The sequence below is a fragment of the Dermochelys coriacea genome, chromosome 13 (genome assembly GCF_009764565.3).
Source record: "Dermochelys coriacea isolate rDerCor1 chromosome 13, rDerCor1.pri.v4, whole genome shotgun sequence".
Classification (NCBI taxonomy): domain Eukaryota; kingdom Metazoa; phylum Chordata; order Testudines; family Dermochelyidae; genus Dermochelys; species Dermochelys coriacea.
This window is the reverse complement of record NC_050080.1, coordinates 2204937-2232151: the sequence shown is the minus strand read 5'-3', so window position 1 is coordinate 2232151 and position 27215 is coordinate 2204937. Positions and strand designations below refer to the sequence as shown.

At 43.1% G+C, this 27215-nt stretch overlaps 1 protein-coding gene across 4 annotated transcripts; it reads left to right on the top strand.

Moving 5' to 3' along the window:
* Window positions 1–7894: 7894 nt before the first annotated feature.
* On the top strand, window positions 7895–26620 carry KIF3B (kinesin family member 3B). Of its 4 annotated transcripts, XM_043495744.1 has the most exons (10): window positions 7922–7996; window positions 17151–18601; window positions 19243–19344; window positions 20134–20256; window positions 20368–20486; window positions 20708–20821; window positions 21571–21676; window positions 22164–22342; window positions 22615–24442; window positions 25667–26620. In XM_043495744.1, the coding sequence occupies exons 2-9, from the start codon at window positions 17219–17221 to the stop codon at window positions 22706–22708; spliced, it is 2220 nt and encodes a 739-aa protein (XP_043351679.1). In that variant the 5' UTR covers window positions 7922–7996; window positions 17151–17218; the 3' UTR covers window positions 22709–24442; window positions 25667–26620. The 4 variants fall into 4 exon arrangements, with proteins under 4 accessions (XP_038225911.1, XP_043351679.1, XP_043351678.1 ...); XM_038369983.2 differs by lacking the exon at window positions 25667–26620 and having other exon boundaries at window positions 7895–7996; window positions 22615–22886; XM_043495743.1 differs by lacking the exons at window positions 7922–7996; window positions 25667–26620 and adding an exon at window positions 8072–8386 and having other exon boundaries at window positions 22615–22886.
* Window positions 26621–27215: the final 595 nt, after the last annotated feature.

The window sequence follows — 27215 nt, the reverse complement described above, 5'->3', positions numbered from 1 at the left end:
AATATAAATACAAATCCCTTCAAAGGTCAATCAGTATTGTCATCTCCCTTCAGTTAAGAATATCCAAAAATATAAGAACAGCCTTATTGGGTCAGACAATGGTCTATCTTGCCCAGTATCCTGTGCCTGACAGTGGTCCATACCTGAGCTTCAGGGGGAGTGTACAGAACAGGGCAATTCTGGAGTTATCTACCCCTGGCTTCTGGCATTCAGAGATTTAGGGTTGCCCCAAGCTGGGGGTTGTGTCCCTGACCATCTTGCCTAATAGCCAGTGATGGACCTATCCTCCGTGAACTTATCCAGTTATTTCTTTGAACCCAGTTATGCTTTTGGCCATCAGAACATCCTATGGCACTGAGTTCCATGGGAGTTTGTGCTTTGTGTGAAAAAGTACATCCTCTTGTTTGTATTAAACCTGATGCCTATTCATTTCATCGAGTGTTACCTGTTTTTTATATTGGGTGAAAGGGTAAATAACACCTCTCTATTCACTTTTTCCATACCATTCATGATTTTATAGCCCTTAATCAGATTTTCCCTTAGTCGTCTCTTTTCTAAAATGAACAGCCCTAATCTTTTGTTGCAGCTGCACTTTAGGGGGTCAGATGTTAATATAACAGTGCTACCCCCATCACTTGGTATAATGGTTCGGTCCAGTCAGAAGGACGATGCTACCCTGCTTTTGGAGTTTCAGAATAGCAGCCCTGTTAGTCTGTATCCGCAAAAACAAAAGGAGTCCTTGTGGCACCTTAGAGACTAACAAATTTAATTGAGCATAAGCTTTCGTGAGCTACAGCTCACTTCATCGAATGCATGCAGTGGAAAATACAGTGGGGAGATTTATATACCCAGAGAACATGAAACAATGGGTGTTACCATACACACTGTAACAAGAGTAAAAAGAAAAGGAGTACTTGTGGCACCTTAGAGACTAACAAATTTATTAGAGCATAAGCTTTCGTGAGCTACAGCTCACTTCATCGGATGCATTTGGTGGAAAAAAGTTTTTCCACCAAATGCATCCGATGAAGTGAGCTGTAGCTCACGAAAGCTTATGCTCTAATAAATTTGTTAGTCTCTAAGGTGCCACAAGTACTCCTTTTCTTTTTGCGAATACAGACTAACACGGCTGCTACTCTGAAACCTGTAACAAGAGTGATCAGGTAAGGTGAGCTATTACCAGCAGGAGAGCGGGGTGGGGGACCTTTTGTAGTGATAATCAAGGTGGGCCATTTCCAGCAGTTGACAAAAACGTGTGAGGAATGGGGGTGGGGGGAATAAGCATGGGGAAGTCATTTTACTTTGTGTAATGATACATCCACTCCCAGTCTTTATTCAAGCCTAAATTAAATGTATTTTGCAAATTAATTCCAATTCAGCAGTCTCTCGTTGGAGTCTGTTTTTGAAGTTTTTTTGTTGAAGAATTGCCACTTTTAGGTCTGTAATTGAGTGATCAAAGAGATTGAAGTGTTCTCCGACTGTTTTTTTTAATGTTATAATTCTTGACGTCTGATTTGTGTCCATTCTTTTACGTAGAGACTGTCTGGTTTGGCCAATGTACATGGCAGAGGGGCATTGCTGGCACATGATGGCATATATCACATTGGTAGATGTGCAGGTGAACGAGCCTCTGATAGTGTGGCTGATGTGATTAGGCCCTATGATGGTGTCCCCTGAATAGATATGTGGACAGAGTTGGCAACGGGCTTTATTGCAAGAATAGGTTCCTGGGTTAGTGGTTTTGTTGTGTGGTTGCTGGTGAGTATTTGCTTCAGGTTGGGGGGCTGTCTGTAAGCAAGGACTGGCCTGCCTCCCAAGATCTGTGAGAGTGATGGGTCGTCCTTCAGGATAGGTTGTAGATCCTTGATGATTCATTGGCGAGGTTTTAGTTGGGGGCTGAAGGTGATGGCTAGTGGCGTTCTGTTATTTTCTTTGTTGGGCCTGTTCTGTAGTAGGTGACTTCTGGGTACTCTTCTGGCTCTGTCAGTCTGTTTCTTCACTTCAGCAGGTGGGTATTGTAGTTGTAAGAACGCTTGATAGAGATCTTGTAGGTGTTTATCTCTGTCTGAGGGGTTGGAGCAAATGTGGTTGTATAGTAGAGCTTGGCTGTAAACAATGGATTGTGTGGTGTGGTCTGGATGAAAGCTGGAGGCATATAGGTAGGCATAGCGGAGCGATCATTAGTTAAAACACACAATTTGATGGAACCTTATAAACTAACTTCAGTTAAATATCTTATAATTCCAAACCGCAACCTTTACATTATTTTTTTGAGAATAGTACCAGGGGGTAGCCGTGTTAGTCTGTGGACTCCTTGTTGTTTTTTTTAGAATGAATACTTCTGCCTATATTTGTATTTCCATAACTGCCTACAATGCAGAGGGTTTTTTTTAATGATTTTCTACAGTATGTGGTACTGTCCATATTTGGATAGAGCACACTGGACCAAATGGACTTCTGGTCTGATCTAGTATGGTAATTCTGGTGTCTACTCCAATATTTGTTCTGCAGCAGACTGCAACAGAGAGCAGTTTGCTTCTCAAATATAAATTACAAAACAAAAATGAAAAAAATAGTATCTGCCTAGCAAATTTGATTTGTAGGGAAGATTTACAAAATAAAAAATGGCTTGCTGTACTACTAATCTACCCAACTGGGGCTCGATTTGTCTGGATAGTAATAAACTTACTTTTGTTCTAAAACACGGGTTAATTTGCACAAATTCAGAACTCTCCCCTTCCTCACACACATGCTCACTATTTCTCCTATAGACTAGGTTGGAAAATTATAGAAGAGCTGAAGTTAAAAGAATGTATTTCTTTTCTTGGGACCAGGAAAATATCCTTTACCCTGAAACTCTCATCTAGACAAATCTGTATTGTGTACACACACAGATACTGCTGCCCAACATTTATCACACAACCATCTAAGGAATGCAAAAACAGTAACATAAGAAAAGAGAATCTAAACCAAAGTTTCTAGAGCCATTACAAAGCAATAAAAGACATTTGGCTAGTCAACCAGTGAGCCCTTAAACCAGGGGTGGGCAAACTTTTTGGCCCGAGGACCACATCTGGGAATAAAAATTGTGGTGGGCTATGAATGCTCAGAAAATTGGGGTTGGGGTGCAGGAGGGGGTGAGGTCTCCAGGGTGGGGGCCAGAAATTATGAGTTCAGGATGAGGGAGAGAGCTCCAGGCTGGGACGGGGGAGTAGGGTACGGGCTCTGGGCTGGGGATGAGGAGTTTGGGGTATAGGAGGGTGCGCTGGGCTGGGACCGAGGGGTTTGGAGTGTGGGAGGGGGATCAGGGCTTAAGCAGGGAGAGGCTTAGGGGTGCAGACTCTGGGCGGCAGTTACCTCAAGCAGCTCCTGGAAGCAGCGGCCATGTCCCCACTCCGGCTCCTACACGCAGCCACAGCCAGGTGGCTCTGCATGCTGCCTCGTCTGCAGGTGCCACCCCTGCAGCTCCCATTGGCCCCAGTTCCCAGCCAATGGGAGCTGTGGGGGCAGTGCTTGGGGTGGGGGAAGCATGCAGCGCAGCACCCCCTGGCTGCCCCTACACGTAGGAGTTGGAGTGGGGCCATGCTGCTGCTTCCAGAAGCAGCATGAAGCGGCCCCCGACCCTACTTCCCAGCTGGAGCGCAGCTAGCCCCAGACCCTGCTTCCCAGCGGGAGCTCGAGGGCTGGATTAAAATGGCTGGTGGACCAGATCCAGCCCATGGTTTACCTACCCCTGCCTTAAACTAAGGATGTATCTTCATTTTAAAAAGTGTGCCCTGCTGATCAAGAAAAGATTGAAAGGATAAGCTGGAATTTCCTGTCATCATTTCTTAAAAAATCATCAGACATTTGAGAATGGAAACCATTAACATCTTAAAACACATTGGAGTGTAAATTAGAGCTGCCACCTTTTTGAAAATGGAATGCTGGACAGTTACAGAAAACTTGCAAAGGGCTGTGGGCAGCAACCCAAACTCCAGAAACCTGAGGGGTTTAGAGCCTGAGATGCAATTTCCTTTATCTCTTACAAAATCCTTTAAAATGTCAACAACCTCCAAGGCTGACGTATGCCCCAATTTAAGTTTATACAGTCTTTCAGCTCAATCCTGTGTTCTGCTATATGCAGCTTGTGTCAAAATTCAAGAAGCATGGCAAATGGAATATACAGTTCAGAGGGCAAGCTGCCTATGCATGGATTTATTCCTGTGAAATTACAGAGCTCAGGAATGTATATGCTCCTGGGCATGCAGTATGGGAGGCAGGCACACTGGTCCAACCATAAGACTCCTTCTTCCCTGCCTCTAAGCATGTAGTAATTACCTAGCTAAGGACAATGGTTGTCCCCTCATCTCCACCGAAGACCTCTGAGCTTGGCCCCAAATTCTTCAGTGATCTTTGCTACAGGCTGCTACCCCTACACACACCCATGACCAGTGCACCCCATCCCCAGCCATCTTGCATTCCTCCCCCTCCACCACACATCCACTCCCTCCCACCCTCATCCTGCCTTCCATCCTCTGTAACCCCATGTAGATTGATAGCAATGGAGGGCTGGAAGGGACCTCAAAAGGTCATCAAATCCACCCCTCTGTGCTGAGTCAGGATCAAGTAAACCTAGACCATCCCTGACAGATGCTTGCTCAACATGTTCTTAAAAACCTCCAACAATGAGGATTTAACAACCTCCCTTGGAAGCCTAGTCCAGAACTACCCTTAAAGTTAGGATGTTTTTCCTAACATCTAACCTAAATTTCACTTGCTGCAGATTAAGCCAATTACTTCTTGTCCTACCTTCAGTGCACATGGAGAACAATTGATCACTATCCTCTTTATAACAGCTCTTAACATATAGTCAGACTTATCGGATCCCCCCTCAGTTGTCTTTTCTGAACACTAAACATGCCCATTGTTTTTTTTTAACTTTTCCTCATAGGTCAGGTTTTCTAAACTTTTTATCATTTTTGACAGGTTTCAGAGTAGCAGCCGTGTTAGTCTGTATCCACAAAAATAACAGGAGGACTTGTGGCACCTTAGAGACTAATAAATTTATTAGAGCATAAGCTTTCCTAGGCTACAGCCCACTTCATCTGATGCATAGAATGAACATATAGTAAGAAGAAATATATATACATACAGATAAGTTGGAAGTTGCCATACAAACTGTGAGAGGTTAATTAGTTAAGATGAGCTATTATCAGCAGGAGAAAAAACTTTTGTAGTGATAATCAAGATGGCCCATTTAGACAGTTGACAAGAAGGTGTTAGGATACTTAACTTTAGGGAAATAGATTCAATATGTGTAATGACCCAGCCATTCCCAGTCTCTATTCAAACCCAAGTTAATGGTATCTAGTTTACATATTAATTCAAGCTCAATTTTTATTTCCCTAAAGTTAAGTAATTTCATCTTATTTCAGACCAATTCCCTAATTTGTCAAGGTCATTTTGAATTCTAATCCTGTCCTCCAAAGTGCTTGTAAGCCCACCCAGCATAGTGTCATCTGCAAATTTTATAAGCATACTTTCCATTCAATTATCCAAGTCATTAATGAAAATATTGCATAGTACCAGACCCAGGGGGTGGTACCCTACTAGAGAAACCCTCCCAATTTGACAGTGAACCATTGGTACCTACTTTTTGAGTAAGAGTTTCAACCAGCTGTGTACCCACCGTATAGTAATTTGCTCTAAACCACATTTCCCTGTAAGACTGTGTTAAAAGCCTTACTAAAATCAAGGTATAGCACATCTACTATTTCCCCGTATCTGCTAGTATCTTAACAGGAATCAAAGTTAGGCTGATTGGTCTAGAATTCTCCGAGTCATCTTTGTTCCCTTTTTTAATGCTATGTTTTAGTACTATGTTTGCCCTTTTCCAGTCTTCTGGGACCTCACCTGTTGTTCATGAGTTCTTGAAAATGCTTGCTAACGGTTCTGAGATTGCTTCAGCTATTTCCTAAAGTACCCTATGATGAATTTCATCCAGCTCTGCCGACTTGAATTCATCTAACTTAGCTAAATATTCTTTAGCCTGTTCCCCTATTTTGGCTTGTGTTCCTTCCCCCTCGTTGTTAATATTAATTGTGTTGAGTCTCTGGTCACCATTAACCTTTTTAGTAAGATTGAAGCAAAACAGACATTAAACGTCTCAGCCTTCTTGATGTCACCCATTTTTAGCTCTCCTTCCAGAGGACCTACAGTTTCCTTTGTCTTTCTGTAGCTCCTAATGTATTTTAAAACCTCTTATTTCCTTTTATGTCCTTTGCTAGATGCAACTCATTTTGTGCTTTATCTTTTCTGATTTTGTCCCTACATGCTTGTGGTATTCTTTTGTACTCTTCCTTATCAGTTCATCCATGTTTCCACATTGCGTAGAATTCCTTTTTGATTTTCAGGTCATTAAAGATCGCCTGATGGAGCCATATTGACCTCATACTATTCTTTCTATCTTTTCTTCACATTGGGATAGTTTGTTGTTGCACCTTGAAGACTGAAACTTCCAGCTCTCCTGAACTCCTTTTTCCCTTAGATTTTCTTCCCCTGGAACCTTACTTGTGAGGTTTTTTTTAATTGGTTAAAGTCTGTGGGTGGTTGTTGTTGTTGTTGTTGTTTTTTAAAATTCCACTGTTTTTATTCTGATACTCTCACTCCCTCCCTTCATTAGAATCATGAACTCTATCATTTCTTGACCACTTTCACCCAAATTGCCCTCAACCTTCAGATTTGCATCTTCCTGTTGGTCAGAATCAAGTCAAGAATGGCTGCCCCCAGTTACATTCTTGACTTTCTGAAATAAAAAGTTGTCCCCAGTATGTTCCAAGAACTTATCGGAAATATGTTTTTGCCATCTTACTTTTCCAACAGCTGTCTGGCTAGTTAAAGTCCCCCATTACTACCACTCCCTCCCACCCCCATCCTGCATGTCTCCCCTTGGCCCCACCCCCATCCTGCATGTCTCCCCTTGGCCCCACACATCCAATCTCTCCCACCCCCATCCTACATGTCTTCTGCTGGCCCCACCCCCATCCTACATGTCTCCCCTTGTCCCCACACATCCAATCTCTCCCACCCCCATCCTACATGTCTCCCCTTGGCCCCACCCCCATCCTGCATGTCTCCCCTTGGCCCCACACATCCAATCTCTCCCACCCCCATCCTACATGTCTCCCCTTGGCCCCACCCCCATCCTGCATGTCTCCCCTTGGCCCCACACATCCAATCTCTCCCACCCCCATCCTACATGTCTCCCCTTGGCCCCACACATCCAATCCCTCCCACCCCCATCCTGCATGTCTCCCCTTGGCCCCACCCCCATCCTGCATGTCTCCCCTTGGCCCCACACATCCAATCTCTCCCACCCCCATCCTGCATGTCTCCCCTTGGCCCCACACATCCAATCTCTCCCACCCCCATCCTGCATGTCTCCCCTTGGCCCCACCCCCATCCTACATCTCTCCCCTTGGCCCCACACATCCAATCCCTCCCACCCCCATCCTGCATGTCTCCCCTTGGCCCCACCCCCATCCTGCATGTCTCCCCTTGGCCCCACACATCCAATCCTTCCCACCCCCATCCTGCATGTCTCCCCTTGGCCCCACACATCCAATCTCTCCCACCCCCATCCTGCATGTCTCCCCTTGGCCCCACCCCCATCCTGCGTGTCTCCCCCTACATGTGCTCCCAAGGCACTTCCTCTCCTCCCCCCATGGGGCTCCTTCATCTGCCCTCCGGTCCCCCCCTGCCCCGGGGCACCCAGGTCCCCGGATGGAGCTCGCCTTGGTCGGGCGGGCCTCGTTGCTAGGGTAGCGAAGGCGCCTCGTCTCTGTCCGGTCGCCAAGGAAGTGAGAGCAGTTGCCAAGCGGCCCGTGGGGCCGGTTGCTAAGGAAGTGATGGCGTGGGGGCGGGCGTGCGGGTTGCCAAGGAAGTGAGCGGCGGTCGATCCCCCCGTATCCGGTGCGGCGGGGGCGGGGGCGGGGGCTCCATGGTGACAGCGCAGGTGAGTCCCGCACTGACCCGCCGCCTCCCATTCACAGGGTCCGAACCGGGCCTTAAAGGGCCCCAGCTGTGGGATGCGCGGCGGGGGCGGGGGCTTCGTAGCGACCGGCAGGGAGCCCCCTCCCCATCGTAGGGGCGAGCAAAGGAGGGGCGGGAGCTCTGTTGCACACGCATGTGCGCGTCGGGGCGTGAAAAGGAGAGATGGCAGCCCTGTCGTGCACGTGTCTGCGCAGCAGAGGACCGGCAGCCCCTGATGCACATGCGTGTGTGCCCCTGGGTGTGCAAAGGAAGGTTGGCAGCCCCGATTGCACACGCGCGTGCGTGCCTGGGCGTGCAAAGGTGGGGCGGCACCCCCCGTTGCATGCGTGTGTGCACGCATGGGTGTGCAAAAGTGGAAGGGCACCCCCATTGCACGCGCGTATGCACACCTGGACATACAAAGGTGGGGCGGCAGTCCCTGTCACATATGCGTGTGCATATCTGGGCGTGCAAAGCAGGGACGGCAGCCCCTGTCATGCATGGGTGTGTGTATCTGTATGCAAAGGGGGCATGGCAGCCCCTGTCATGCATGTGTGTATACACCTGGGCATGCGAAGGAGGGAGTGTTTCCACCCAGATGAGCATGTGAAGGAGGAATCAATTCCATGAGTATAGAAAGGAAGAAATCTCTCCTGTGGACATGTAAACGGCTACTCTTCCTTCCCCCACCCCTTTCCTATGCATGTATCAACCTCCTAATCCCCCTGCTGTGTATTTTCAGAATGATTTCTGTGGAGTAACAGGCTGTTGATGATCTCATAACCCACTGCGATAGCTTTGAGTTCTCTCCACCACAAAGTTCACTATTGCTCAGCTGCATTTATTGTGTGCTATCATGACACTTAATGTCATATCCGAGATCTAATGTGTCACAGTATCTACAGTATAGGATTGTTAGTCTGTATAGTGTGGTTCTCATGTTGGTTTGAAGCTGAAGGCGGACCCTCAGAAACTTTGTGATCTCATAACCAGAGATGAAGTTACAGCCTCAAATGTACATGTAGCTTGGGGTTTACATAACTGTCTGTAAGTTCTGGTGGGAGGGAGGCATCTGGGAAGTAATAATGCCAAACAGTGTTGGGATTGTAATAGGCAGCAGATTAAACATGAGTTTGTATTGTATTGTATTTTGCAGCAAAAAAGGAGCGGAGGGGTGATGGTCCCTTTCTGTGGTGTGATCACACCTGGGATAATCTATTCAATTCTGAGCACTTCTTTAGCAGAGAGTGAGAGAGAAAAAATTAGAGGGAAAGACCAACAGAGAGGGAGTTGAAGGTATTGGGTTCTGAGAAAATATTAAAGAACTAAATGCAGTTAAGTGAGTACATAAGTCTACAAATATCTGAAGACCGTACACAACAAGAAGGGAATGCAGTTATTTTGGATGATGCTTGGCGGTATAACCAAAGTAAGGAGATGAGATTTTGAAAAGTAAGAATTAGGCTGCATATTAAGAAAGTCTTCGTGACAGGAAGACCAGTTAAGTTTTTCAGATATAGCTGCTCCTTTTCTTGGGAGTATTAAAAATAGAGAGGTTAAAGCACACTAGCATATGTTCAGTATGGTATCAGTCCTGCACTGGCCCCATGGACATGGACTGGTTGGTTCAACTGTTCACTACCATCTCTGATTTCTAAAATTCTTTGATGATTAAATGTGACAAATTGTGACGTCACTTATTTTTTCGGGTATGACTTCATAGTGTATTAAAAGAGAATAGGGCTTAAAATTCTTCCTGCAATCATTCAGGGCAAAATTTAAAATACACTAATCTCAGTCTTGAAGTCTAACGGATTAGAGGCAATTTGGGATTTTATCCAGATCTCTTTGGATTTACTGGTTTCATGACGAACAACTGTTAATCATAGCATACAAATAAATGGTGCTGTGACATAAAGCAAGTGATAGATGGGATAAAACAGCTTGTAAACTATCTCCCGCTGTTTCTTGTAGTGCAAATTTTGCAATATAATTTTTGGTGACTATACAATATACAGCTTAAATTGCCCCTTCATTTTTAGATGAGACAAATTTCTGTTCAGATTCCCTAGAATAATTTATAATGCTTTCACCAGGAAGAAGAGTTCAACTAATTAATACACAAGTAATTGTTAACAACAGCAACCAGCAGCAATGGAAATGAATCATGATGAGTTAGCATGACAATAGTGCAAATCAGGGGTGAAATGAGATGAAGGAACTGACTTGTTTGTAGCAAAAGTAGATCTGAGATGTGCATTTGAGCAAAGGCAGTCCTAGGTGACTGACAAATAGACAACATAATTCTCACTAAATATATATAGGATACCAAACTGAGAGAGTGAGTGGTTGATTCCTCTGCTGTTATGTATATTTTTCTCTTACATTCAAGATGTCCACATGTGAATAGCAATATGCTCTTGTACTGAAAAAAAAAATCTACCAGAAGACTAAATGAACCTAGGATCACATAATCCTAGTCAATATCTCTTGTGGAAGGTGCCAGAGATAGAGGCAAGAGGCTAACATTAAAAATAAAACACACCTCTGGTTCTGGCTGCTGAATGAATTTCATTAGTGAATAAAAAGTTAGTCTGTTGTTGATAAGGTACATCCCCAGCAGTATTAATTATTGTGTTGTTTTTGTTTTATTTTTCATAAACTTTTTGGCCCAAGAAGAATCTGGAGAATATGTCCTGTATATAGTTTTGATTAACAGAGTCTGCTTCAAAGAATCCTGTAGGACGGTTTGGCTGCTACAAATGTTAGTTTAATTTGTTTGATAGAAGAGTGCTACTGAAGCAGTCGGAGATGGTCCTATTCAGAGATTAACCACATTGATTAGAGGTGGCATTTCTGTAATAGATCATAGCCCATGCTTTCAGAATCTCATGAGCATTTCCATGCCTAATTTGAACGTACGTATGGTGGTAAAGATGCAAACAGATGCACATTCATTTTTGTCCATGCGATTCTGAGATATTTTCAGTTGCAGGAACACTGCATGCCAGGGCAGAAGTGGAGGGAGAAGCATATATTGGGGTGACATTCACAAGTTTATCAGCAAAGAAGGAGGGTATGCTTTGTGTGCTATTACAAGTCTTCAATCTGACTTTCATATTTTCTCTAGACTGGCATTTTTAAATATATATTCCTTTTTGTCCAGTTAGTGAGCCTATCCTTATTGGAGTTGTGAATCAGGAGGGAAAAGATCACTGTATTTTAGTCAGTAGCACCTGGAGACTCATTGGCTATACACTGTATTGAATCCTTTGTGCAAGTTTATAAAGCGTTGCAGATGCTTAGCCACTTTGGTCAACTCGATGCACGTTCCGGATCATCTACTTTGAGTTCCAAGTTTCAGAGTAGCAGCCGTGTTAGTCTGTATTCGCAAAAAGAAAAGGAGTACTTGTGGCACCTTAGAGACTAACAAATTTATTAGAGCATAAGCTTTCGTGAGCTACATCCGATGAAGTGAGCTGTAGCTCACGAAAGCTTATGCTCTAATAAATTTGTTAGTCTCTAAGGTGCCACAAGTACTCCTTTTCTTTTTGAGTTCCAAGTGTCTTCAGATGGCCTACCTTCTCCATGCAGGGAGGCAGTTTCCATTAAGGCATTGAGATAATTTTAAAGGTTTTACTGAAATTTCAGTAAATATTATTATATGTGTTTCTTTGGAGCTCTAAGATTACCTCCTGTTCTTATAAATGCCTTGTTCACAGCATGGGCATTGGGATAGAAAATGTTGCTGGTCCTTTAGCTCTATACCTGAACTTTTCAGGAGGTCCCCTCAAGTAAAGCGACAGAGATGAGATGCAATTACAGAATCAAAAATTTAGTCCTCAAATGTGGTATTTTCGTTACAGATCCAGCTAGCATTAGAATAGAGGGAAAGCTCTGAGGGAACCAAACAAATTGACTTTGAAATCTTTCCAACAGCTGGACCTAAGTATAAAGCAAGTTCAGAAAAGCCCATCTAGGATTTAAACAGGCATCCTTCTTAGAAGGTTCATTTTTTAAAAATGGGTTTGTCTGAAACCTTTCAGTTGCGTTTTATGAGCTATGCAGTCACATACTTTTAGTGGCAGCCCATGGATGAATGGCGGTTCTTTTAAAGGGAAGTTCAATGTGCTAATGACTGGGGATGGATGAGCATGTTTCACCATCTCCAGGTGTCTCCTCATTACAGAACCCATAAACTGCAGGGCTTTGTGAATCAAATTGTTATGTAGCATGAGTTTTGTCTAATGCAGAACCTTGTAAAACTAGATGACATTCGATCACTTAGTATTTTAGAACTTGGATGTGGAATATATTCCATCATTTTTGGGTTCTGGAGCAGAGCTGGCCTATACAAAGAATCCAGATACAGGTATTTTGGGACGAGAATAATTATGCCATAGATCTGTTGACCCCTTGACATCTAAAGTACACATGGCTATCTTCAGCTTAAGATGTATGAGTTGAAGCTGGGGGAAACTGGTGTTACTTTGCAAGCTCCAACCCTAAAGTAACAGTTGCACTAGAAGAAGGTGGAGTATGATCAAAGACCCATGTACTTTTTGCTCATGTTATTTATTTTGATATTAAGTTCAATTTATTTTATTCTTTTCTCTATTTTTTAAGGACAGGGTCCTCGGCCTCTCATAACAAGTGGTGCAAATGGGCCTTAAACCAGCCTTAGGAGGGAGGAATGTTGGGCTGATGTAAATCTGGTATCCTGAGTCTCCCATTCTCCATCTCTCAGCTCCATGCAGAATATGTATTGGGGCTGGCTATGAGGGGATAGGGGCATGATGGGAGTTGGGGGATGAAGATACAGGACCAGACTCAGTGCACTTCGCTGATCCCTTGCCAGCTTAGTTATCCTAGGTCGTATAAGTTATAATAGCCTACGGCTACTCTAACTTGCACTAGGGGCTGGTTCAGGACCAGAGAGTTATAAACATAACCTAGAGCCATCTTTATGGCTTCTTCCTACCCGCTCCCCTATGCTAATTGTGAATTAGGAATGCGTCCTCTATTTTTAACATGCTACAGATGTTTGTATTGCAAATGCATAACTGCACCATAGATGTTGGTAGGGAGGAACCTGAAGGTTTTGGCAACAATGGGGAAGGGAAGCTGAGTTTTACAGCTTTTAACGCTGGATGGGAATACTCCTTCCACCCACCTTATGAGCATAGTTGGTGGTGACTTGAAAGTTTGTCATAACCAGCAATAAGAAAACGAGTACTTGTGGCATCTTAGAGACTAACAAATTTATTTGAGTATAAGCTTTCATGAGCTACAGCTCACATCATCGGATGCATTCAGTGGAAAATACAGTGGGGAGATTTATATACACAGAGAACATGAAACAATGGGTGTTACCATACACAATGTTAAGAGAGTGATCACTTAAGGTGAGCTATTACCAGCGGGGGGAGTGAGGGGGGAGCTTTTTGTAGTGGTAATCAAGGTGGGCCATTTCTAGCACTTGACAAGAACGTCTGAGGAACAGTGTGGGGAGGGGGGTGGGGGATAAACATGGGGAAATAGTTTTACTTTGTGTAATGACCCATCCGCTCCCAGTCTCTATTCAAGCCTAAGTTAATTGTATCCAGTTTGCAAATTAATTCCAATTCAGCAGTCTCTTGTTGGAGTCTGTTTTTGAAGTTTTTTTTGTTGAAGTATTACCACTTTTAGGTCTGTAATCAAGTGACCAGAGAGATTGAAGTGTTCTCCAACTGGTTTTTGAATGTTATAATTCTTGACGTCTGATTTGTGTCCATTTTTACTTTTACGTAGAGACTGTCTAGTTTGACCAATGTACATGGCAGAGGGGCATTGCTGGCACATGATGGCATATATCACATTGGTAGATGTGCCGGTGAACGAGCCTCTGATGTTGTGGCTGATGTGATTAGGCCCTATGATAATGTCCCCTGAGTAGATATGTGGACACAGTTGGCAACGGGCTTTGTTGTAAGGATAGGTTCCTGGGTTAGTGGTTCTGTTGTGCGGTGTGTGGTTGCTGGTGAGTATTTGCTTCAGGTTGGGGGGCTGTCTGTAAGCAAGGACTAGCTTGTCTCCCAAGATCTGTGAGAGTGATGGGTCGTCCTTCAGGATAGGTTGTAGATCCTTGATGATGTGTTGGAGAGGTTTTAGTTGGGGGCTGAAGGTGATGGCTAGTGGCGTTCTGTTGTTTTCTTTGTTGGGCCTGTCCTGTCGTAGGTGACTTCTGGGTACTCTTCCAGCTCTGTCAATCTGTTTCTTCACTTCAGCAGGTGGGTATTGTAGTTTGTAAGAATGCTTGATAGAGATGTAGTAGGTGTTTGTCTCTGTCTGAGGGGTTGGAGCAAATGCGGTTGTATCGTAGAGCTTGGCTGTCGACAATGGATCGTGTGGTGTGGTCTGGGTGAAAGCTGGAGGCATGTAGGTAGGAATAGCAGTCAGTAGGTTTCCGGTATAGGATGGTGTTTATGTGACCATCGCTTATTAGCACCATAGTGTCCAGGAAGTGGATCTCTTGTGTGGTGCTGGAAACTACAGTGCTAATAAGCGATGGTCACATAAACACCACCTTATACCAGAAACCTACTGACCGCTATTCCTACCTACATGCCTCCAGCTTTCATCCAGACCACACCACACGATCCATTGTCTACAGCCAAGCTCTACGATACAACCGCATTTGCTCCAACCCCTCAGACAGAGACAAACACCTACTACATCTCTATCAAGCATTCTTACAAACTACAATACCCACCTGCTGAAGTGAAGAAACAGATTGACAGAGCCAGAAGAGTATCCAGTCACTACAAAAAGCTTTCCCCCTCCCCCCCCGCCACTCTCCTGCTGGTAATAGCTCACCTTAAGTGATCACTCTTTTTACAGTGTGTATGGTAACACCCATTGTTTCATGTTCTCTGGGTATATAAATCTCCATACTGTATTTTCCACTGAATGCATCCGATGAAGTGAGCTGTAGCTCACGAAAGCTTATGCTCAAATAAATTTGTTAGTCTCTAAGGTGCCACAAGTACTCCTTTTCTTTTTGAAAATACAGACTAACATGGCTGCTACTCTATAACCAGCAATGCAATCCTTAACAGCAAAAAGCTGTCTGACTGCGCCTGCCTCAGCATCGTCCACTATCTCTAACATCCACAACAAGCACAGTAGTTAAATTAAGTGTTGATATTTAATTGCCAGTTGGTTTCAGAGTTAACACACCATTAAGATGAATGGAGATGGTTTACTCTACTTTCCCAAGTGTGTGGACAACTTTGCCTTGGTTCGTGCCAATTCACATTGAAGGTTTTCTTTGCAATGATAAGGACTACAAATGCATTTTGTGTGCGTGCGTGTGTGTGTGTGTGTGCGTGCGTGTGTGTGTGTGTGCGTGTGTGTGTGTGTGTGTGTGTGTGTGTGTGTGAGTGAGAGAGAGAGAGAGACTGTTTAGCCCAGGTACACACTACAAATTTATGTCAGTATAACTACATCTTTCAGGGGTGTGGAAAAACCACACTCCTGAGTGACTTAGTTATACAAACCGAACTCCTGGTGTAGACAGTGTTATGTCAGTGGGAGGGCTTCTGTTGACATAGCTACAGCCTCTTGCGGAGGTGGAGTTACCTATGCCAATGGGAGAAGATCTCCTATTGTTGTAGGTAGCATCTTCACGAAGCGCTACAGTGGCAGTGCTGCACCAGTACAACTGCGGCACTGCAGTGCTGTAAGTGGGGACAAGCCCTTAGATTCTGCCACATATTTCTATCCCAGACAGTCGATTCTGCATCAAATTCCAGGGCTCTGGAAACACAGACCACACTAGGTATAAGAGTTGAAAGGTGAAAAGAAGCTTTATGGGTTTCTCTTGAATCCTGGCAGCTATGGCAGTTCCATTAAAGATTTATTATGCTGTAATTAGACCTACAAAAGGTGACTTAAAATGTAACAAAGAAAAGGAAAAAGCATCCGTGGTACTTTTCCAGGCAATATCTTTCCTTTAAGAGATCCTAGAGATGAGTTTTAAACTTGTGGCTGGAAACTGAAGTACTGCATCTTTCTGATGACATAATTTGTAAATAACATAGGACTAATTAAATCTGAATCCTGACCCTGAAGTGCCAGAACCCAAATGTGACTCCCTCCAGAATCCAGTGTATTTATATTTGATTTCCAAAGAACCTCACAATCTGTCAGATGCTGCTGCAATAAAAACAATCAAGGACAATTTTTAGGCAACTAAAAATGCAGGCAGGTAAAGCTGGTAGTGCATGAGAGGATGTACAAAGGCTGCTGTTCACCAATTCCTTTTTGTCCTGTGGGGATGCTCTGTGACCTTCCATTTCTCTGCAGTATAAGGGCAGCTGAAGAGGGGGAGGCAGCAGCGTTAGGTTAATGTAACTGTTTGATGCCCTTTCCCTGAAATTAAATGTGCTGTGCCAGGAAGGGTTTTGGCAGGGGAGTAGCTACTCTAAGCTCTTCATTATGAAATGAAAATGTTTAGTAACAGCAGGTAGCTTTAATCAGAGGCATCTTTCTAAATATATGTATAAATTCTTCAGATGTGTCCTGAATTTATAATTTTGCTGGATGAGTTGAGGCACTTGATCTAAACAATGATATGGTTCCTCACAAGAACCTCTAAACAGCATCTTTAATGCAGTAGGCAGCAGCATAAGCACCAGATAAAGTGACTCAACAGTGCATGTGTACATTAGTTTTTATAAGTGCTGTGATTTGAACCTGAAGCTAATGCTTTTAATTGACTATTCTAAACCTGAATGTAGAAGAAGTTTATTGCAATGGGTTTAACTAATAAAAAAAGTGTTAAACAGCATTTCTAATTTTTTTTAAAGGGAAGGGAAAGGGGTAAATTGACCAACTATAGCTATTTTATTTCATGAAGTTTCTTTGCAACATTTCTTTACGTAACAAAATATTAATCAATATGTAAGATTTTGAGATATTGTTTCAAATAGATTAAGACTTTTAAAATGTTTACCTGAACCATTATTTTTGTGCTTCAGAATCCATCACAGTTCAGTTGACCCAAAGCCTGCAGAATTAAATGAGTTGAATCTGTGCTTTTGCACAAAAAATTACTGAAAACTGTAGTCACATGCCCTTTCTTTGTTTATTTCTAGGTTTTCAGCGCTCCTGGCCTTCCTGGATCACCTGTCTGTCAGATCTCCCCTGCCACTGTCCTGTCATCATGTCCAAGTTAAAGAGTTCTGAATCCGTCAGAGTGGTGGTGCGGTGCCGGCCAATGAATGGGAAAGAAAAGGCAGCTTCATATGATAAAGTTGTTGATGTGGATGTCAAGTTAGGGCAGGTATCAGTGAAGAATCCCAGGGGGACATCTCATGAGCTGCCTAAAACTTTCACCTTTGATGCTGTCTATGACTGGAATTCCAAGCAGTTTGAACTTTATGATGAGACCTTTAGACTTCTGGTGGATTCTGTCCTGCAAGGGTTCAATGGGACTATCTTTGCCTATGGGCAGACTGGGACAGGGAAAACATATACAATGGAAGGAGTACGTGGTGACCCTGAAAAAAGAGGGGTCATCCCCAATTCGTTTGACCACATCTTCACCCACATCTCTCGATCTCAGAACCAGCAGTATTTGGTTAGAGCTTCTTATCTGGAAATATACCAAGAAGAAATCAGAGATTTGCTATCAAAGGATCAGTCCAAGAGGCTAGAGCTGAAAGAGAGACCAGACACTGGTGTGTATGTGAAGGACTTGTCATCTTTTGTCACAAAGAGTGTCAAAGAGATTGAGCACGTCATGAATGTGGGGAACCAAAACCGCTCAGTTGGTGCTACCAACATGAATGAGCATAGCTCCCGTTCCCATGCCATTTTTGTGATCACCATTGAGTGCAGCCAGGTGGGACTTGATGGGGAGAATCACATCCGTGTAGGAAAACTCAACCTAGTGGACCTTGCAGGCAGTGAACGCCAGGCCAAGACTGGAGCACAGGGGGAAAGGCTGAAGGAAGCTACCAAGATTAACCTCTCCCTTTCAGCTTTGGGCAATGTTATATCTGCCCTAGTAGATGGTAAAAGCACTCACATTCCATACCGGGACTCAAAACTAACTAGGCTACTTCAGGACTCACTAGGTGGCAATGCTAAGACTGTGATGGTGGCCAATATAGGCCCTGCCTCTTACAATGTAGAAGAAACTCTTACTACCCTTCGATATGCCAACCGTGCCAAAAACATCAAGAACAAACCAAGAGTTAATGAGGATCCTAAGGATGCACTGCTACGAGAATTCCAGGAAGAAATCGCTCGGCTCAAGGCACAATTGGAAAAACGGTCTGTTGGTAAAAGAAAGAAGAGAGAAAGGAGAAGAGATGGTGGGGAAGAGGAAGAGGAGGATGGAGAGGAGTGTGACGAAGGGGATGACAAAGATGACTACTGGAAGGAGCAGCAGGAAAAGCTGGAAATTGAGAAGAAAGCTATTGTAGAGGATCACAGCTTGGTGGCAGAAGAAAAGATGAGGCTGCTAAAGGAGAAGGAGAAGAAGATGGAGGATCTCAAGCGAGAGAAGGAAGCAGCAGAAATGCTGGGTGCCAAAATCAAGGTAGAGTGCTTGCTGGACTCCTTGAAGGGAGTTTTCTCTGCATTTAAGGAAGGATGGAAGTTCATCAAATTGGGACGATAACCTTGTTTCAGAAAGTTTCAGAGTAATGGTGAGAGGGTGTGCCTGGGTCAGAAGTTTTAAAAATCAACTTTATGTAGACAGAGGTGGGAATTCCTTTAAAAATTGAATTTCTAATTAGTGGTTCACATTTGTAAGATTTTATATAATTTATAAACTGGTTGTAGAACCTACTTGTAGGACCCTGGGAAGTCAGTACAAGAGATTAAATGTGATATACACACTTCTTATTGTGCTGTAACTTATAAGTAACAAGCTTCATTCTGTTACTGATTATTATGTGTGAAAGCTTCCATTTCAACCTCTCAGACAAAATGTGGGACAGATTGCCATAATGGAGAACACAAGACAAATTACTAGTGCATTAACCTTACAATTATGTAGGATTTGACAGAGAGAACAATTTCCATAACAACAGGTTTAAATTTGGATGTTCAGTCAGTGACACCCGTTATAAAGGAGAGTTCAGTGGTAACTATGTAAGGAATTGTTACTGTTTTTTAAAAAGGATGGGTTACATGGCTGCTTGGGAGGTTAACCTCTCGGTATATTTTTTCTTTCAGGCAATGGAAAGCAAGCTCCTTGTTGGAGGGAAAAACATTGTGGATCATACAAATGAACAGCAGAAAATCTTGGAGCAGAAACGTCAGGAAATTGCAGAACAGGTAAGAGGTGGGAAACAGTTTATTATTTTGTGGTAAAGAGCTGCTATTCTAGGCCTTTCAGAAAACATGAAGGTGAGAGAAACTATAAACTAGTGTTCCTCAGATTAATGATTGATCCCTAGCCCTATTTTAATGATTACTGCCAAAAGAGAGAGAAAAAGGGCTTGTGTCCTTTTTACTGCTATATGATGTATAGAGAAGGCCTGTAATCTTTTTTTCCTCGTTGTTTTTTACATTAGAGACTCTGGTCCTGTCTTGGATAGACATTTCTGTGGTGGAGGACTAATGAAATGATATCCTCATAAGATCCTAGAGGGTGAAAGCTGCAGCAGTTAAATGAGGGGAGGGATATTTAGTCAGACTATTTACAACTTTTTCTATTTTGTGTTCTTGTTGGTGCATATTTAACTGCAATGACTAATTAAGATTTTGGAAAAAGAAAGTCCTTGCTATGGTTTCAACACTCCCACTCCTTTAACTGAGTTTATTCACAATAAATATCCTATGAGGCGCCCATCAAACCCTTCAAAGTCAAATAAACACAGGGTTGATGTTCCTGATATTTCTAAGGTAAAAAACAACTTGAAATTGGAATCTAAATTAAGAATCCTGGATCCCAGGCAAAAGGGATGCCTTGGATGTGGCTTTCATGTATGCAGGCACCGAAAGCAACAATATGACAGCAACAAGTCCTCCTTTTCTTTTTGCGAATACAGACTAACGTGGCTGCTACTCTGAAACCTGTCAATATGACAGTGTTGATCTAATCTTGTTTGTGGTATTCCTTAGAAACGTCGGGAGCGAGAAATCCAGCAACAGATGGAAAGTCGGGATGAGGAAACACTGGAGTTAAAAGAGACCTATAGTTCCCTACAGCAAGAGGTGGACATTAAAACCAAAAAACTCAAAAAGGTAAAAAGTAAATAATGCTAGATCAAATGGATTAGAAACTGAATGGCACTGCATGTGAAGGTAATAACAACGTTGCATAGTCATTGCTCTGGTTCTTCTCACCTGTTCCAGCTTTTTTCCAAGCTGCAAGCTGTGAAGGCAGAGATCCATGATCTCCAGGAGGAGCACATCAAGGAGCGGCAAGAACTGGAACAGACCCAGAATGAGCTTACCAGGGAGTTAAAGCTAAAGTAGGTCCCATTGCTCCATATGCTGCCCTTGACTCTTGCTGAAGGTATTTTATTCTTGGGAGTGGATTGCAAACCAACTGCTTACAGAACAAGAGACAGAACTAGAAATTCCTTCTCTTTTTCTAGGGCTGTGTTGGAGAGATGGTGGGGAGATTCAAAATAGAGATGTTAATTCTCCTATTTGCATATGTCCCATTTTTGTTCTTGCCTGTTATCTACAGGCACCTGATTATTGAAAACTTTATTCCCCTGGAGGAAAAGAACAAGATCATGAACAGATCTTTCTTTGATGAAGAGGAAGACCAGTGGAAACTGCATCCCATAACTCGGCTGGAGTGAGTTTACCCCCTAACCTTACTTTAAAACTGAGTCACATGAAGGCTTCAAGCTGGCCAAAGCAAGATTCTCCATACAGTTTTAGCCTCATCCAGTAAGAGTTCTTAAAGTCAGAATGAAGTTTTAGCCAAACTGTAACCTGAGTACAATAAAGGTGAAAGCAAAGTTAGGAAAACTCTAACCTGTGAGGAGAGGAAGGAAGTTCTACTGATAAAGTCTTATATATATATATAATAGCATCTTTCTTCCAAAGGATTGCAAATTGCTTTGCAAACTACATATAGTACTGTGTTCGCGATTTAAAAAGTCAACGGATTCAACACATCTACTACCATAGTTTATTTCCTATTTTAAATATAAGATATCTCCGAGGCCAGTGTATAGGAACTGTTGACAAATCCTGACTCTCTCTATATATCTGAGGTTCCAAAGAGCAAATGTAGAATGAAAGGGCCAGAGGAATGTACATCATCCTATGGTTTGTACTATAGGAATGTGTAGGAATCCCACAGTAAGCACAAAACAACAAATTGGAGAGGCCAACTTGTGAAGGACTGTATCTAATACCACTTGCTGGGTTTTTACTGTTCAGTTGGATCACATTCCCAGGTGCCTGTAACAATCTTCTTTTTCCAAATAGATACACTGGATTGCCTCAGTGCATTGCAGATATTTTGATTTATTCAAATAATGAGAAATCTTGTTAGTTTTTCGCATGTGATAGGTTCAGTACTCATCTCCTTTTCAGTAACCAGCAGATGATGAAAAGGCCAGTGTCAGCTGTGGGATACAAGAGGCCTTTGAGTCAGCATGCCAGGATGTCCATGATGATTCGTCCAGAGGCCCGGTACAGGGTAAGCCCAAACATGGATGCAGCCTGCATCTGTTTAACTCTTGTATTCAGAGGAGTATGAATTTCTGAGGATATACAGTTGTCCTACATAAACTGTGTGACAGATGCAGAAGACTGTGGAGAGGAAGCTTCCCTCTTGACATATTAAAAATGTGTCTTAAACCCAGCAGTCTTGTGTTGCTCAAGAAGAGTTTATGATCTTCATGCTGCTGCTAAGTTGCCTTCACCTAGTGTTGATCAGAAGTGATAAAGTAAAAGCTTAAGCAGGGTGATAGGAAAGTCACAAGCCAGAGAGAATGCAGTGGCCCGAGAACAGTCTTTGTGACAAGGGTAATGTGACCACGAGCACAAGGGAAATATATGTTCCCAATAAATCTAGGAGTTCTGGTAACAATCCTTATCAAAGCGTGGAATGTGTCAGTACAGTGAGTGGAAAGTATGAGTATGTGTGGACATTGATGGTTCCGGTTCTGCTTCCACTTTCTTAGGCAGAAAATATTGTGTTACTGGAGCTAGATATGCCTAGCCGAACAACCAGAGACTACGAGGGCCCAGCCATTGCTCCTAAAGTGCAGGCTGCTCTAGAAGCAGCTCTGCAGGATGAAGATGAGATACAGGTGGATGCCTCCACTTTTGAGAGCATGTCAAATAAAAAATCAAAATCCAGGTGAGTCAAGTTGTAGAAAGTAGGTTATATCCACCTCTGTCCATGGGACCCCAGTCAGCAATGTATGCATGCATAGGGTCACTGTCTGTCTACGGGACTGGTCAGTGAGATGAAAACTAAATTATCCCTGAGGTAAGTGGAGAGAGATGGGTAAACAGGGCAGAGGAGCAAGTTGAGATTGATAGAGAATTATATCCAGTCAAACTCATTCAGCTTTTGGGAGATTCGTTTTGATGTGTAACAGGCAACTTTCTTTGTTTTTACTTCTTCAGGCCTAAAACTGGAAGGAAATCGGGGGGATCCTCTTCCTCAGGCACCTCTGGGTCTCAGCTCTACCCACAGTCTCGGGGACTGGTTCCTAAGTAAAAACAGCAATTCCTCTCCAGGGCATGAACAGCGTTTACCTTCTGAGAGCAAAGACAAGTAAAAACCTGCAGAGAGGACTCTCAGCCAGACTCCAAGTCCTTTCCTTTGGGGAATAGCAATGGCCTCTTTGCAGTTTAACTGACTTGTGTCAAAATGTGCCAGTCCCAGGTGTGCTGAACCTTGCAGGAAAAGATTTTCTCACAATCTAGCAATCAGTCCCTATTGGGAACAGTTTTTAGTTAGGAAATCAGAAATGCATGAGGTACGTTAAAGTGTGTTAGAAGCAATGGGAAGCATGAGGATCACCTCACAGCATCGCCCTCTCTCCTTCTGTTCCAGCCCCCTTGCTGTACTGGGCTCTCTTGCTGTTGGGCAACAGGAAAGAGTTGAAAGTCATCTCAACAGAATCAACTCTCCTGAACCTCAGGATGAAAACTTAGTGAGGTTAAAAAGTGGAGGGTATATCCAAGCTTGACTAGGTGCATTGTTTTCCTCTTTCTGTTGAAAGAATGGCATCTTCATTTGGGGTTAGAGTTGGGTTGAACAACCCTGAGAAGGGCAGGATTGGAGATCTGTTTCCATGCACTTCACAGCTAGACCTTTCCGCTTCCCTTTAGAAAAGTAGAACAAGAGAGGATCTTGGAAGTATATTTTGCTCCTGTAGAATGGAAACAGTAGAAACTGAAATTCTCTGTCTGTTTACAGACATCAGTAAGAGCTCTTCTAAACTGACCTGCTAAAGACTCAACCCCTACTGGCAGGGACCACCTTGTCAAAGAATAAGTCTGCATACCAGTGTCAGCTCCATACTAGCTCTCTTCCTCTCTCTTCTCCATCCCACACCTGGCTTTTTAGACCAGTGTCCATACTGAATATCTAAACCCCAGAGCATGTATGGCCATTTTCTCAGATCTCCCACCATTTGTAGGAAATGTAGATCGTGCTAGGTCTCTGCCAGGAGGCGCACGTGGCCGGTTCTGCCATTCCCTATGACATGGATGAAATCTGGAGCACTATGAGGCAAAGCCATATTAGATTTCACTTTTCTGATAAGTATGCAACCTTTCCCTTGATGTTATGAGGAGCTTCAGTGCAGAAGCTTCCTTTTGTGTCTCATCCTGCTCCAAGTTAAGAACATTCCCTTTTCAGTCTTAAGCTTCCCTGAATACAGTGAGGCAAGGTGGGAATGAGGGCCATGTGTAATCACCAGTCTGGGGGTGCAAGGAAATCCGATATAAATCCCAAGGATGGTACACTGAAATTGAAAGGGGAAGAACTCCTGCTTTAGATGGTCTCTTTTCAAAGTTTGCCCTATGACTAATATCACAGGCCTCCATGGTTCAGTGGGGAGAGGGAAACTGCTGTATTGGATGGGCTCAGAAGACAGAGTAAGGTGTTCCTGTCTTGCGTCTCTCTGTTCAGCTTGTAACTTTTAGTTCCTTGTATATTGAGAGTTGGGCTATTTTTTTTTCTTGGCTGTTGTCTTGTGATTGTTTTTTACCCATTACCTCTCCCTCGCAGATGACCTTTCACTAGACCGACGAGTGTATGAGAACTTGCCTGTTTTTAGAAATACTCTAATGTAGGGACTCTACTTTGTGTTCTTGTTAAGTATCCATTGACTGACTCTGTCCAGTCTGGAAAAACTCCATTGTATCTGACCGCCATGAGCAGAAGGAACACGACACTTATAGCATAAAGCTCTCCTCTGCATCTTGCTGGCATGGTGCCTTGGTGAGTCAGCTGCTCAGGCCTTTTGTCCTTTCTGCTTAACTTGGGTTAGGTTCTAACTCAGCTGCTTTGATTCAAGGAGTATATTTCTGGATGAGGACCAGATTAATATTTTTTTAAATTTTGATGGCGGGGGGGGGAGGAGAGTTTTGCCTATGGGTGAGGGAGGAACCATCTGCTCATTTTCTGCTAACCTAATAATGGAAGTCTAGCATAACTTTCTTTTTTGTAAACCACTGTTTCTGTACAAAAAGCCTTGTGATGGTCTCTTGTGGTATAAAACAGAGTGTCAAAATTCCCTCCCCCTCCCCCCCCGGGTATATAATCTTGTTTACTTCATAATTGAAAAAGAGGATTGTATGGTTTAAGTATTCAGAGAATTGAAATGAGACAAAGTGACTGTATAGGTAATATATGTTACTGTGAGGTAATATATACATCTATGCCTCTTCACTCACTACTATTCCATTGGGTTTCTGTATGAAATTTTGTAATATTTCCCATGTGACAGGAATAAGGACATTGGAAATCACAGCCCAAACCCAGACTGTTCTGCTTTTACTATTAATATGCTAGAATGGCTGATACCTCAGAAAGCCCTGTTTATAAATGCGTATAAGTGAGGATGAGAGAAAGGGAATGGGATAAGCAAAGTATAAAATTGACTTTTAGTTAGCTTTACCCACAGCTCCATTTTAAACAGTATGTCCAGTGAATAAGAGATAATAAGCAAATCTCAGGGCAACAGCAGCTTTCAGCTTCTCACTCTGATTGACCTACCCCTTGAGTAGATCTATAGGGTACATCTACACTGCAATTAAAATTTGTGGCTGGTCTGGGACAACCAACCTGGGCTTGTGGGGCTCAGGCTAAGGGGCTATTTAATTGCAGGGTAGGCAATTGGGCTCAGGCTGGAGCCTGGGCTCCAGGACCCTGCAAGGTCCCAGAGCTCAAGCTGGAGTGCAAGCCCGAACATCTACGCCGCAGTTAAACAGCACCTGAGCTCTGTGGGCCCAAGTCAGCTGGCACAGGCCAGCCACGAGTATTAAATTGCAGTGAGGACATACATTTTGTGGGGCAGCAATATTGGGATGAAATGAATGCATGTGTCTTAAATTGTACAACGTTAGTGAAGTTCTGGATTGACGTGTCTAAAAAGTGATCCTGCCAGGCTTGTCTCTCTCTGCTGCATGTGGGTATGATCTGAACCATCTGGGCTTCCTGCAGGTTAACAGCCAAAGAAGACGGGAAATCCACCAAGTTCCTGGAAGAGACCCTGGGAGAGTGTACACAAGCAGTCTCTTCAGAGGACTGTTTAAAATCCTCCTCCTCTTTGCTCTGCTCTGTATAAATGGATACGATTTTATTTTTCAAGTTACATGCAGTAAAGGTAGCTTTTCTGTTCCAGAGTCAATTCCCACATGAAACCAAACACATAGGAATTACAGCACTTAACATTCTTAATATAGGTCTGATAGCCCTTTGTTGAAAGGTTTGCATGCTGCTTGAATCTTATAGAACATATACCTCTGTGATGACCTTTTGAACTGTAATGATGCATTATACAGACTTTTGGTTTAATACAGAACTCTCTAGTTGTAGTCCTTCCTCACTGTGTCTAGATTCATTGCCAAGTTTCAGAGAAGCACTGATTCCTGTAAATCTGGATATTTTATCTGTCCTATCTTTTAATTTCTGATATCTGACCATACAACCAGGCCTTAAAAGGGGAAGAAGTAATTCTTGTGGCTTGCTTTCTACAGTGTTAAACACATAGACAAATGAGAAGAACATACGTGCACAATGCAAAAGCCATAATCAGAGGCTCAGCTGGAACTGAACAAGAACAGTGGTGCCTGGCTGCTCTGCACCGTGCAGTGGTCATTTAGCTCCCTATGTTCTAGGCACTTACTACCTTACCCTCCTCAGCCCAATTTCTCTTGTTTCTGGAATTAAATGCCCAAGGGTGTTTGTGGGCACAACTGTCTTTGTGAGATTTCACTCCTTGGTCTTACACTGATCTTGACCTTTTCTTTGGCGACCTATAGACAAAGAACGTCCCTAGTTCTGTCAATAGGTTTTACAACTTATATTTATTTGTATCATCTCTTTTGGCTAGGAATGTAAAAGTGATCCTAAAGTAAGATGTGTAATAAAATCAGTGAGATTTATTGTATCTACCAAAACGTGTCCTTTCTTCATTCTTAAATGAATTTATAAATCATTGCAATGTTCACAGATGCTTAGGTGGCTGTAAAACACCAGGCCCTCATTCTATTTGAAAGTGTCTGCAGAAGCAAAGCCTGTTATAACTAAACCATGGAATGTAAATGTCATTGTGACAGGTGACAGACAGTAGCTCCAGAGAATAGCATACTCTTGTTATTAACAGAATATGTATAGTTCAAGCCATAGCAGCACAAATGTCCTTGTTCCCCTCCCCGCAAATGTGGCTCACCTCTACCTTGCAGAGACCACTTGTGGGGCTGAAAGGGTAGGTTAGTCCTTTTGTCCTTTCTGCTGAGTGAAAAAAAGGGATCTAGTTAGTGGTAATTATGGTGGAGGTTTTGTGATGTAAACATCTGGAAAATGGAATGAGACCACTAAGCTCATTTCATATAAGTCACTATATGGTCTCTAATGAAAGTTTAATATTTTAGTTGGGGGAAAAAAACCACTGTCTTTCTATTTATTTAATTTATTACATGAAGCCTGGTGTTCTGTTCCTCAGATATTTTATGACATGGCATGGTGAGGGACCTGCGTCCAAAAAAAA

Excerpts from the sequence above, each read along its gene's own strand:
- KIF3B (XM_038369981.2), top strand. The coding sequence starts at position 8,197 with ATGGCAGCCCTGTCGTGCACGTGTCTGCGCAGCAGAGGACCGGCAGCC. Across the intron at positions 8,438-17,150 it reads GCACACCTGGACATACAAAG|GTTTTCAGCGCTCCTGGCCT; the intron begins GTGGGGCGGCAG and ends GTTTATTTCTAG. Across the intron at positions 20,257-20,367 it reads AAACCAAAAAACTCAAAAAG|CTTTTTTCCAAGCTGCAAGC; the intron begins GTAAAAAGTAAA and ends CACCTGTTCCAG.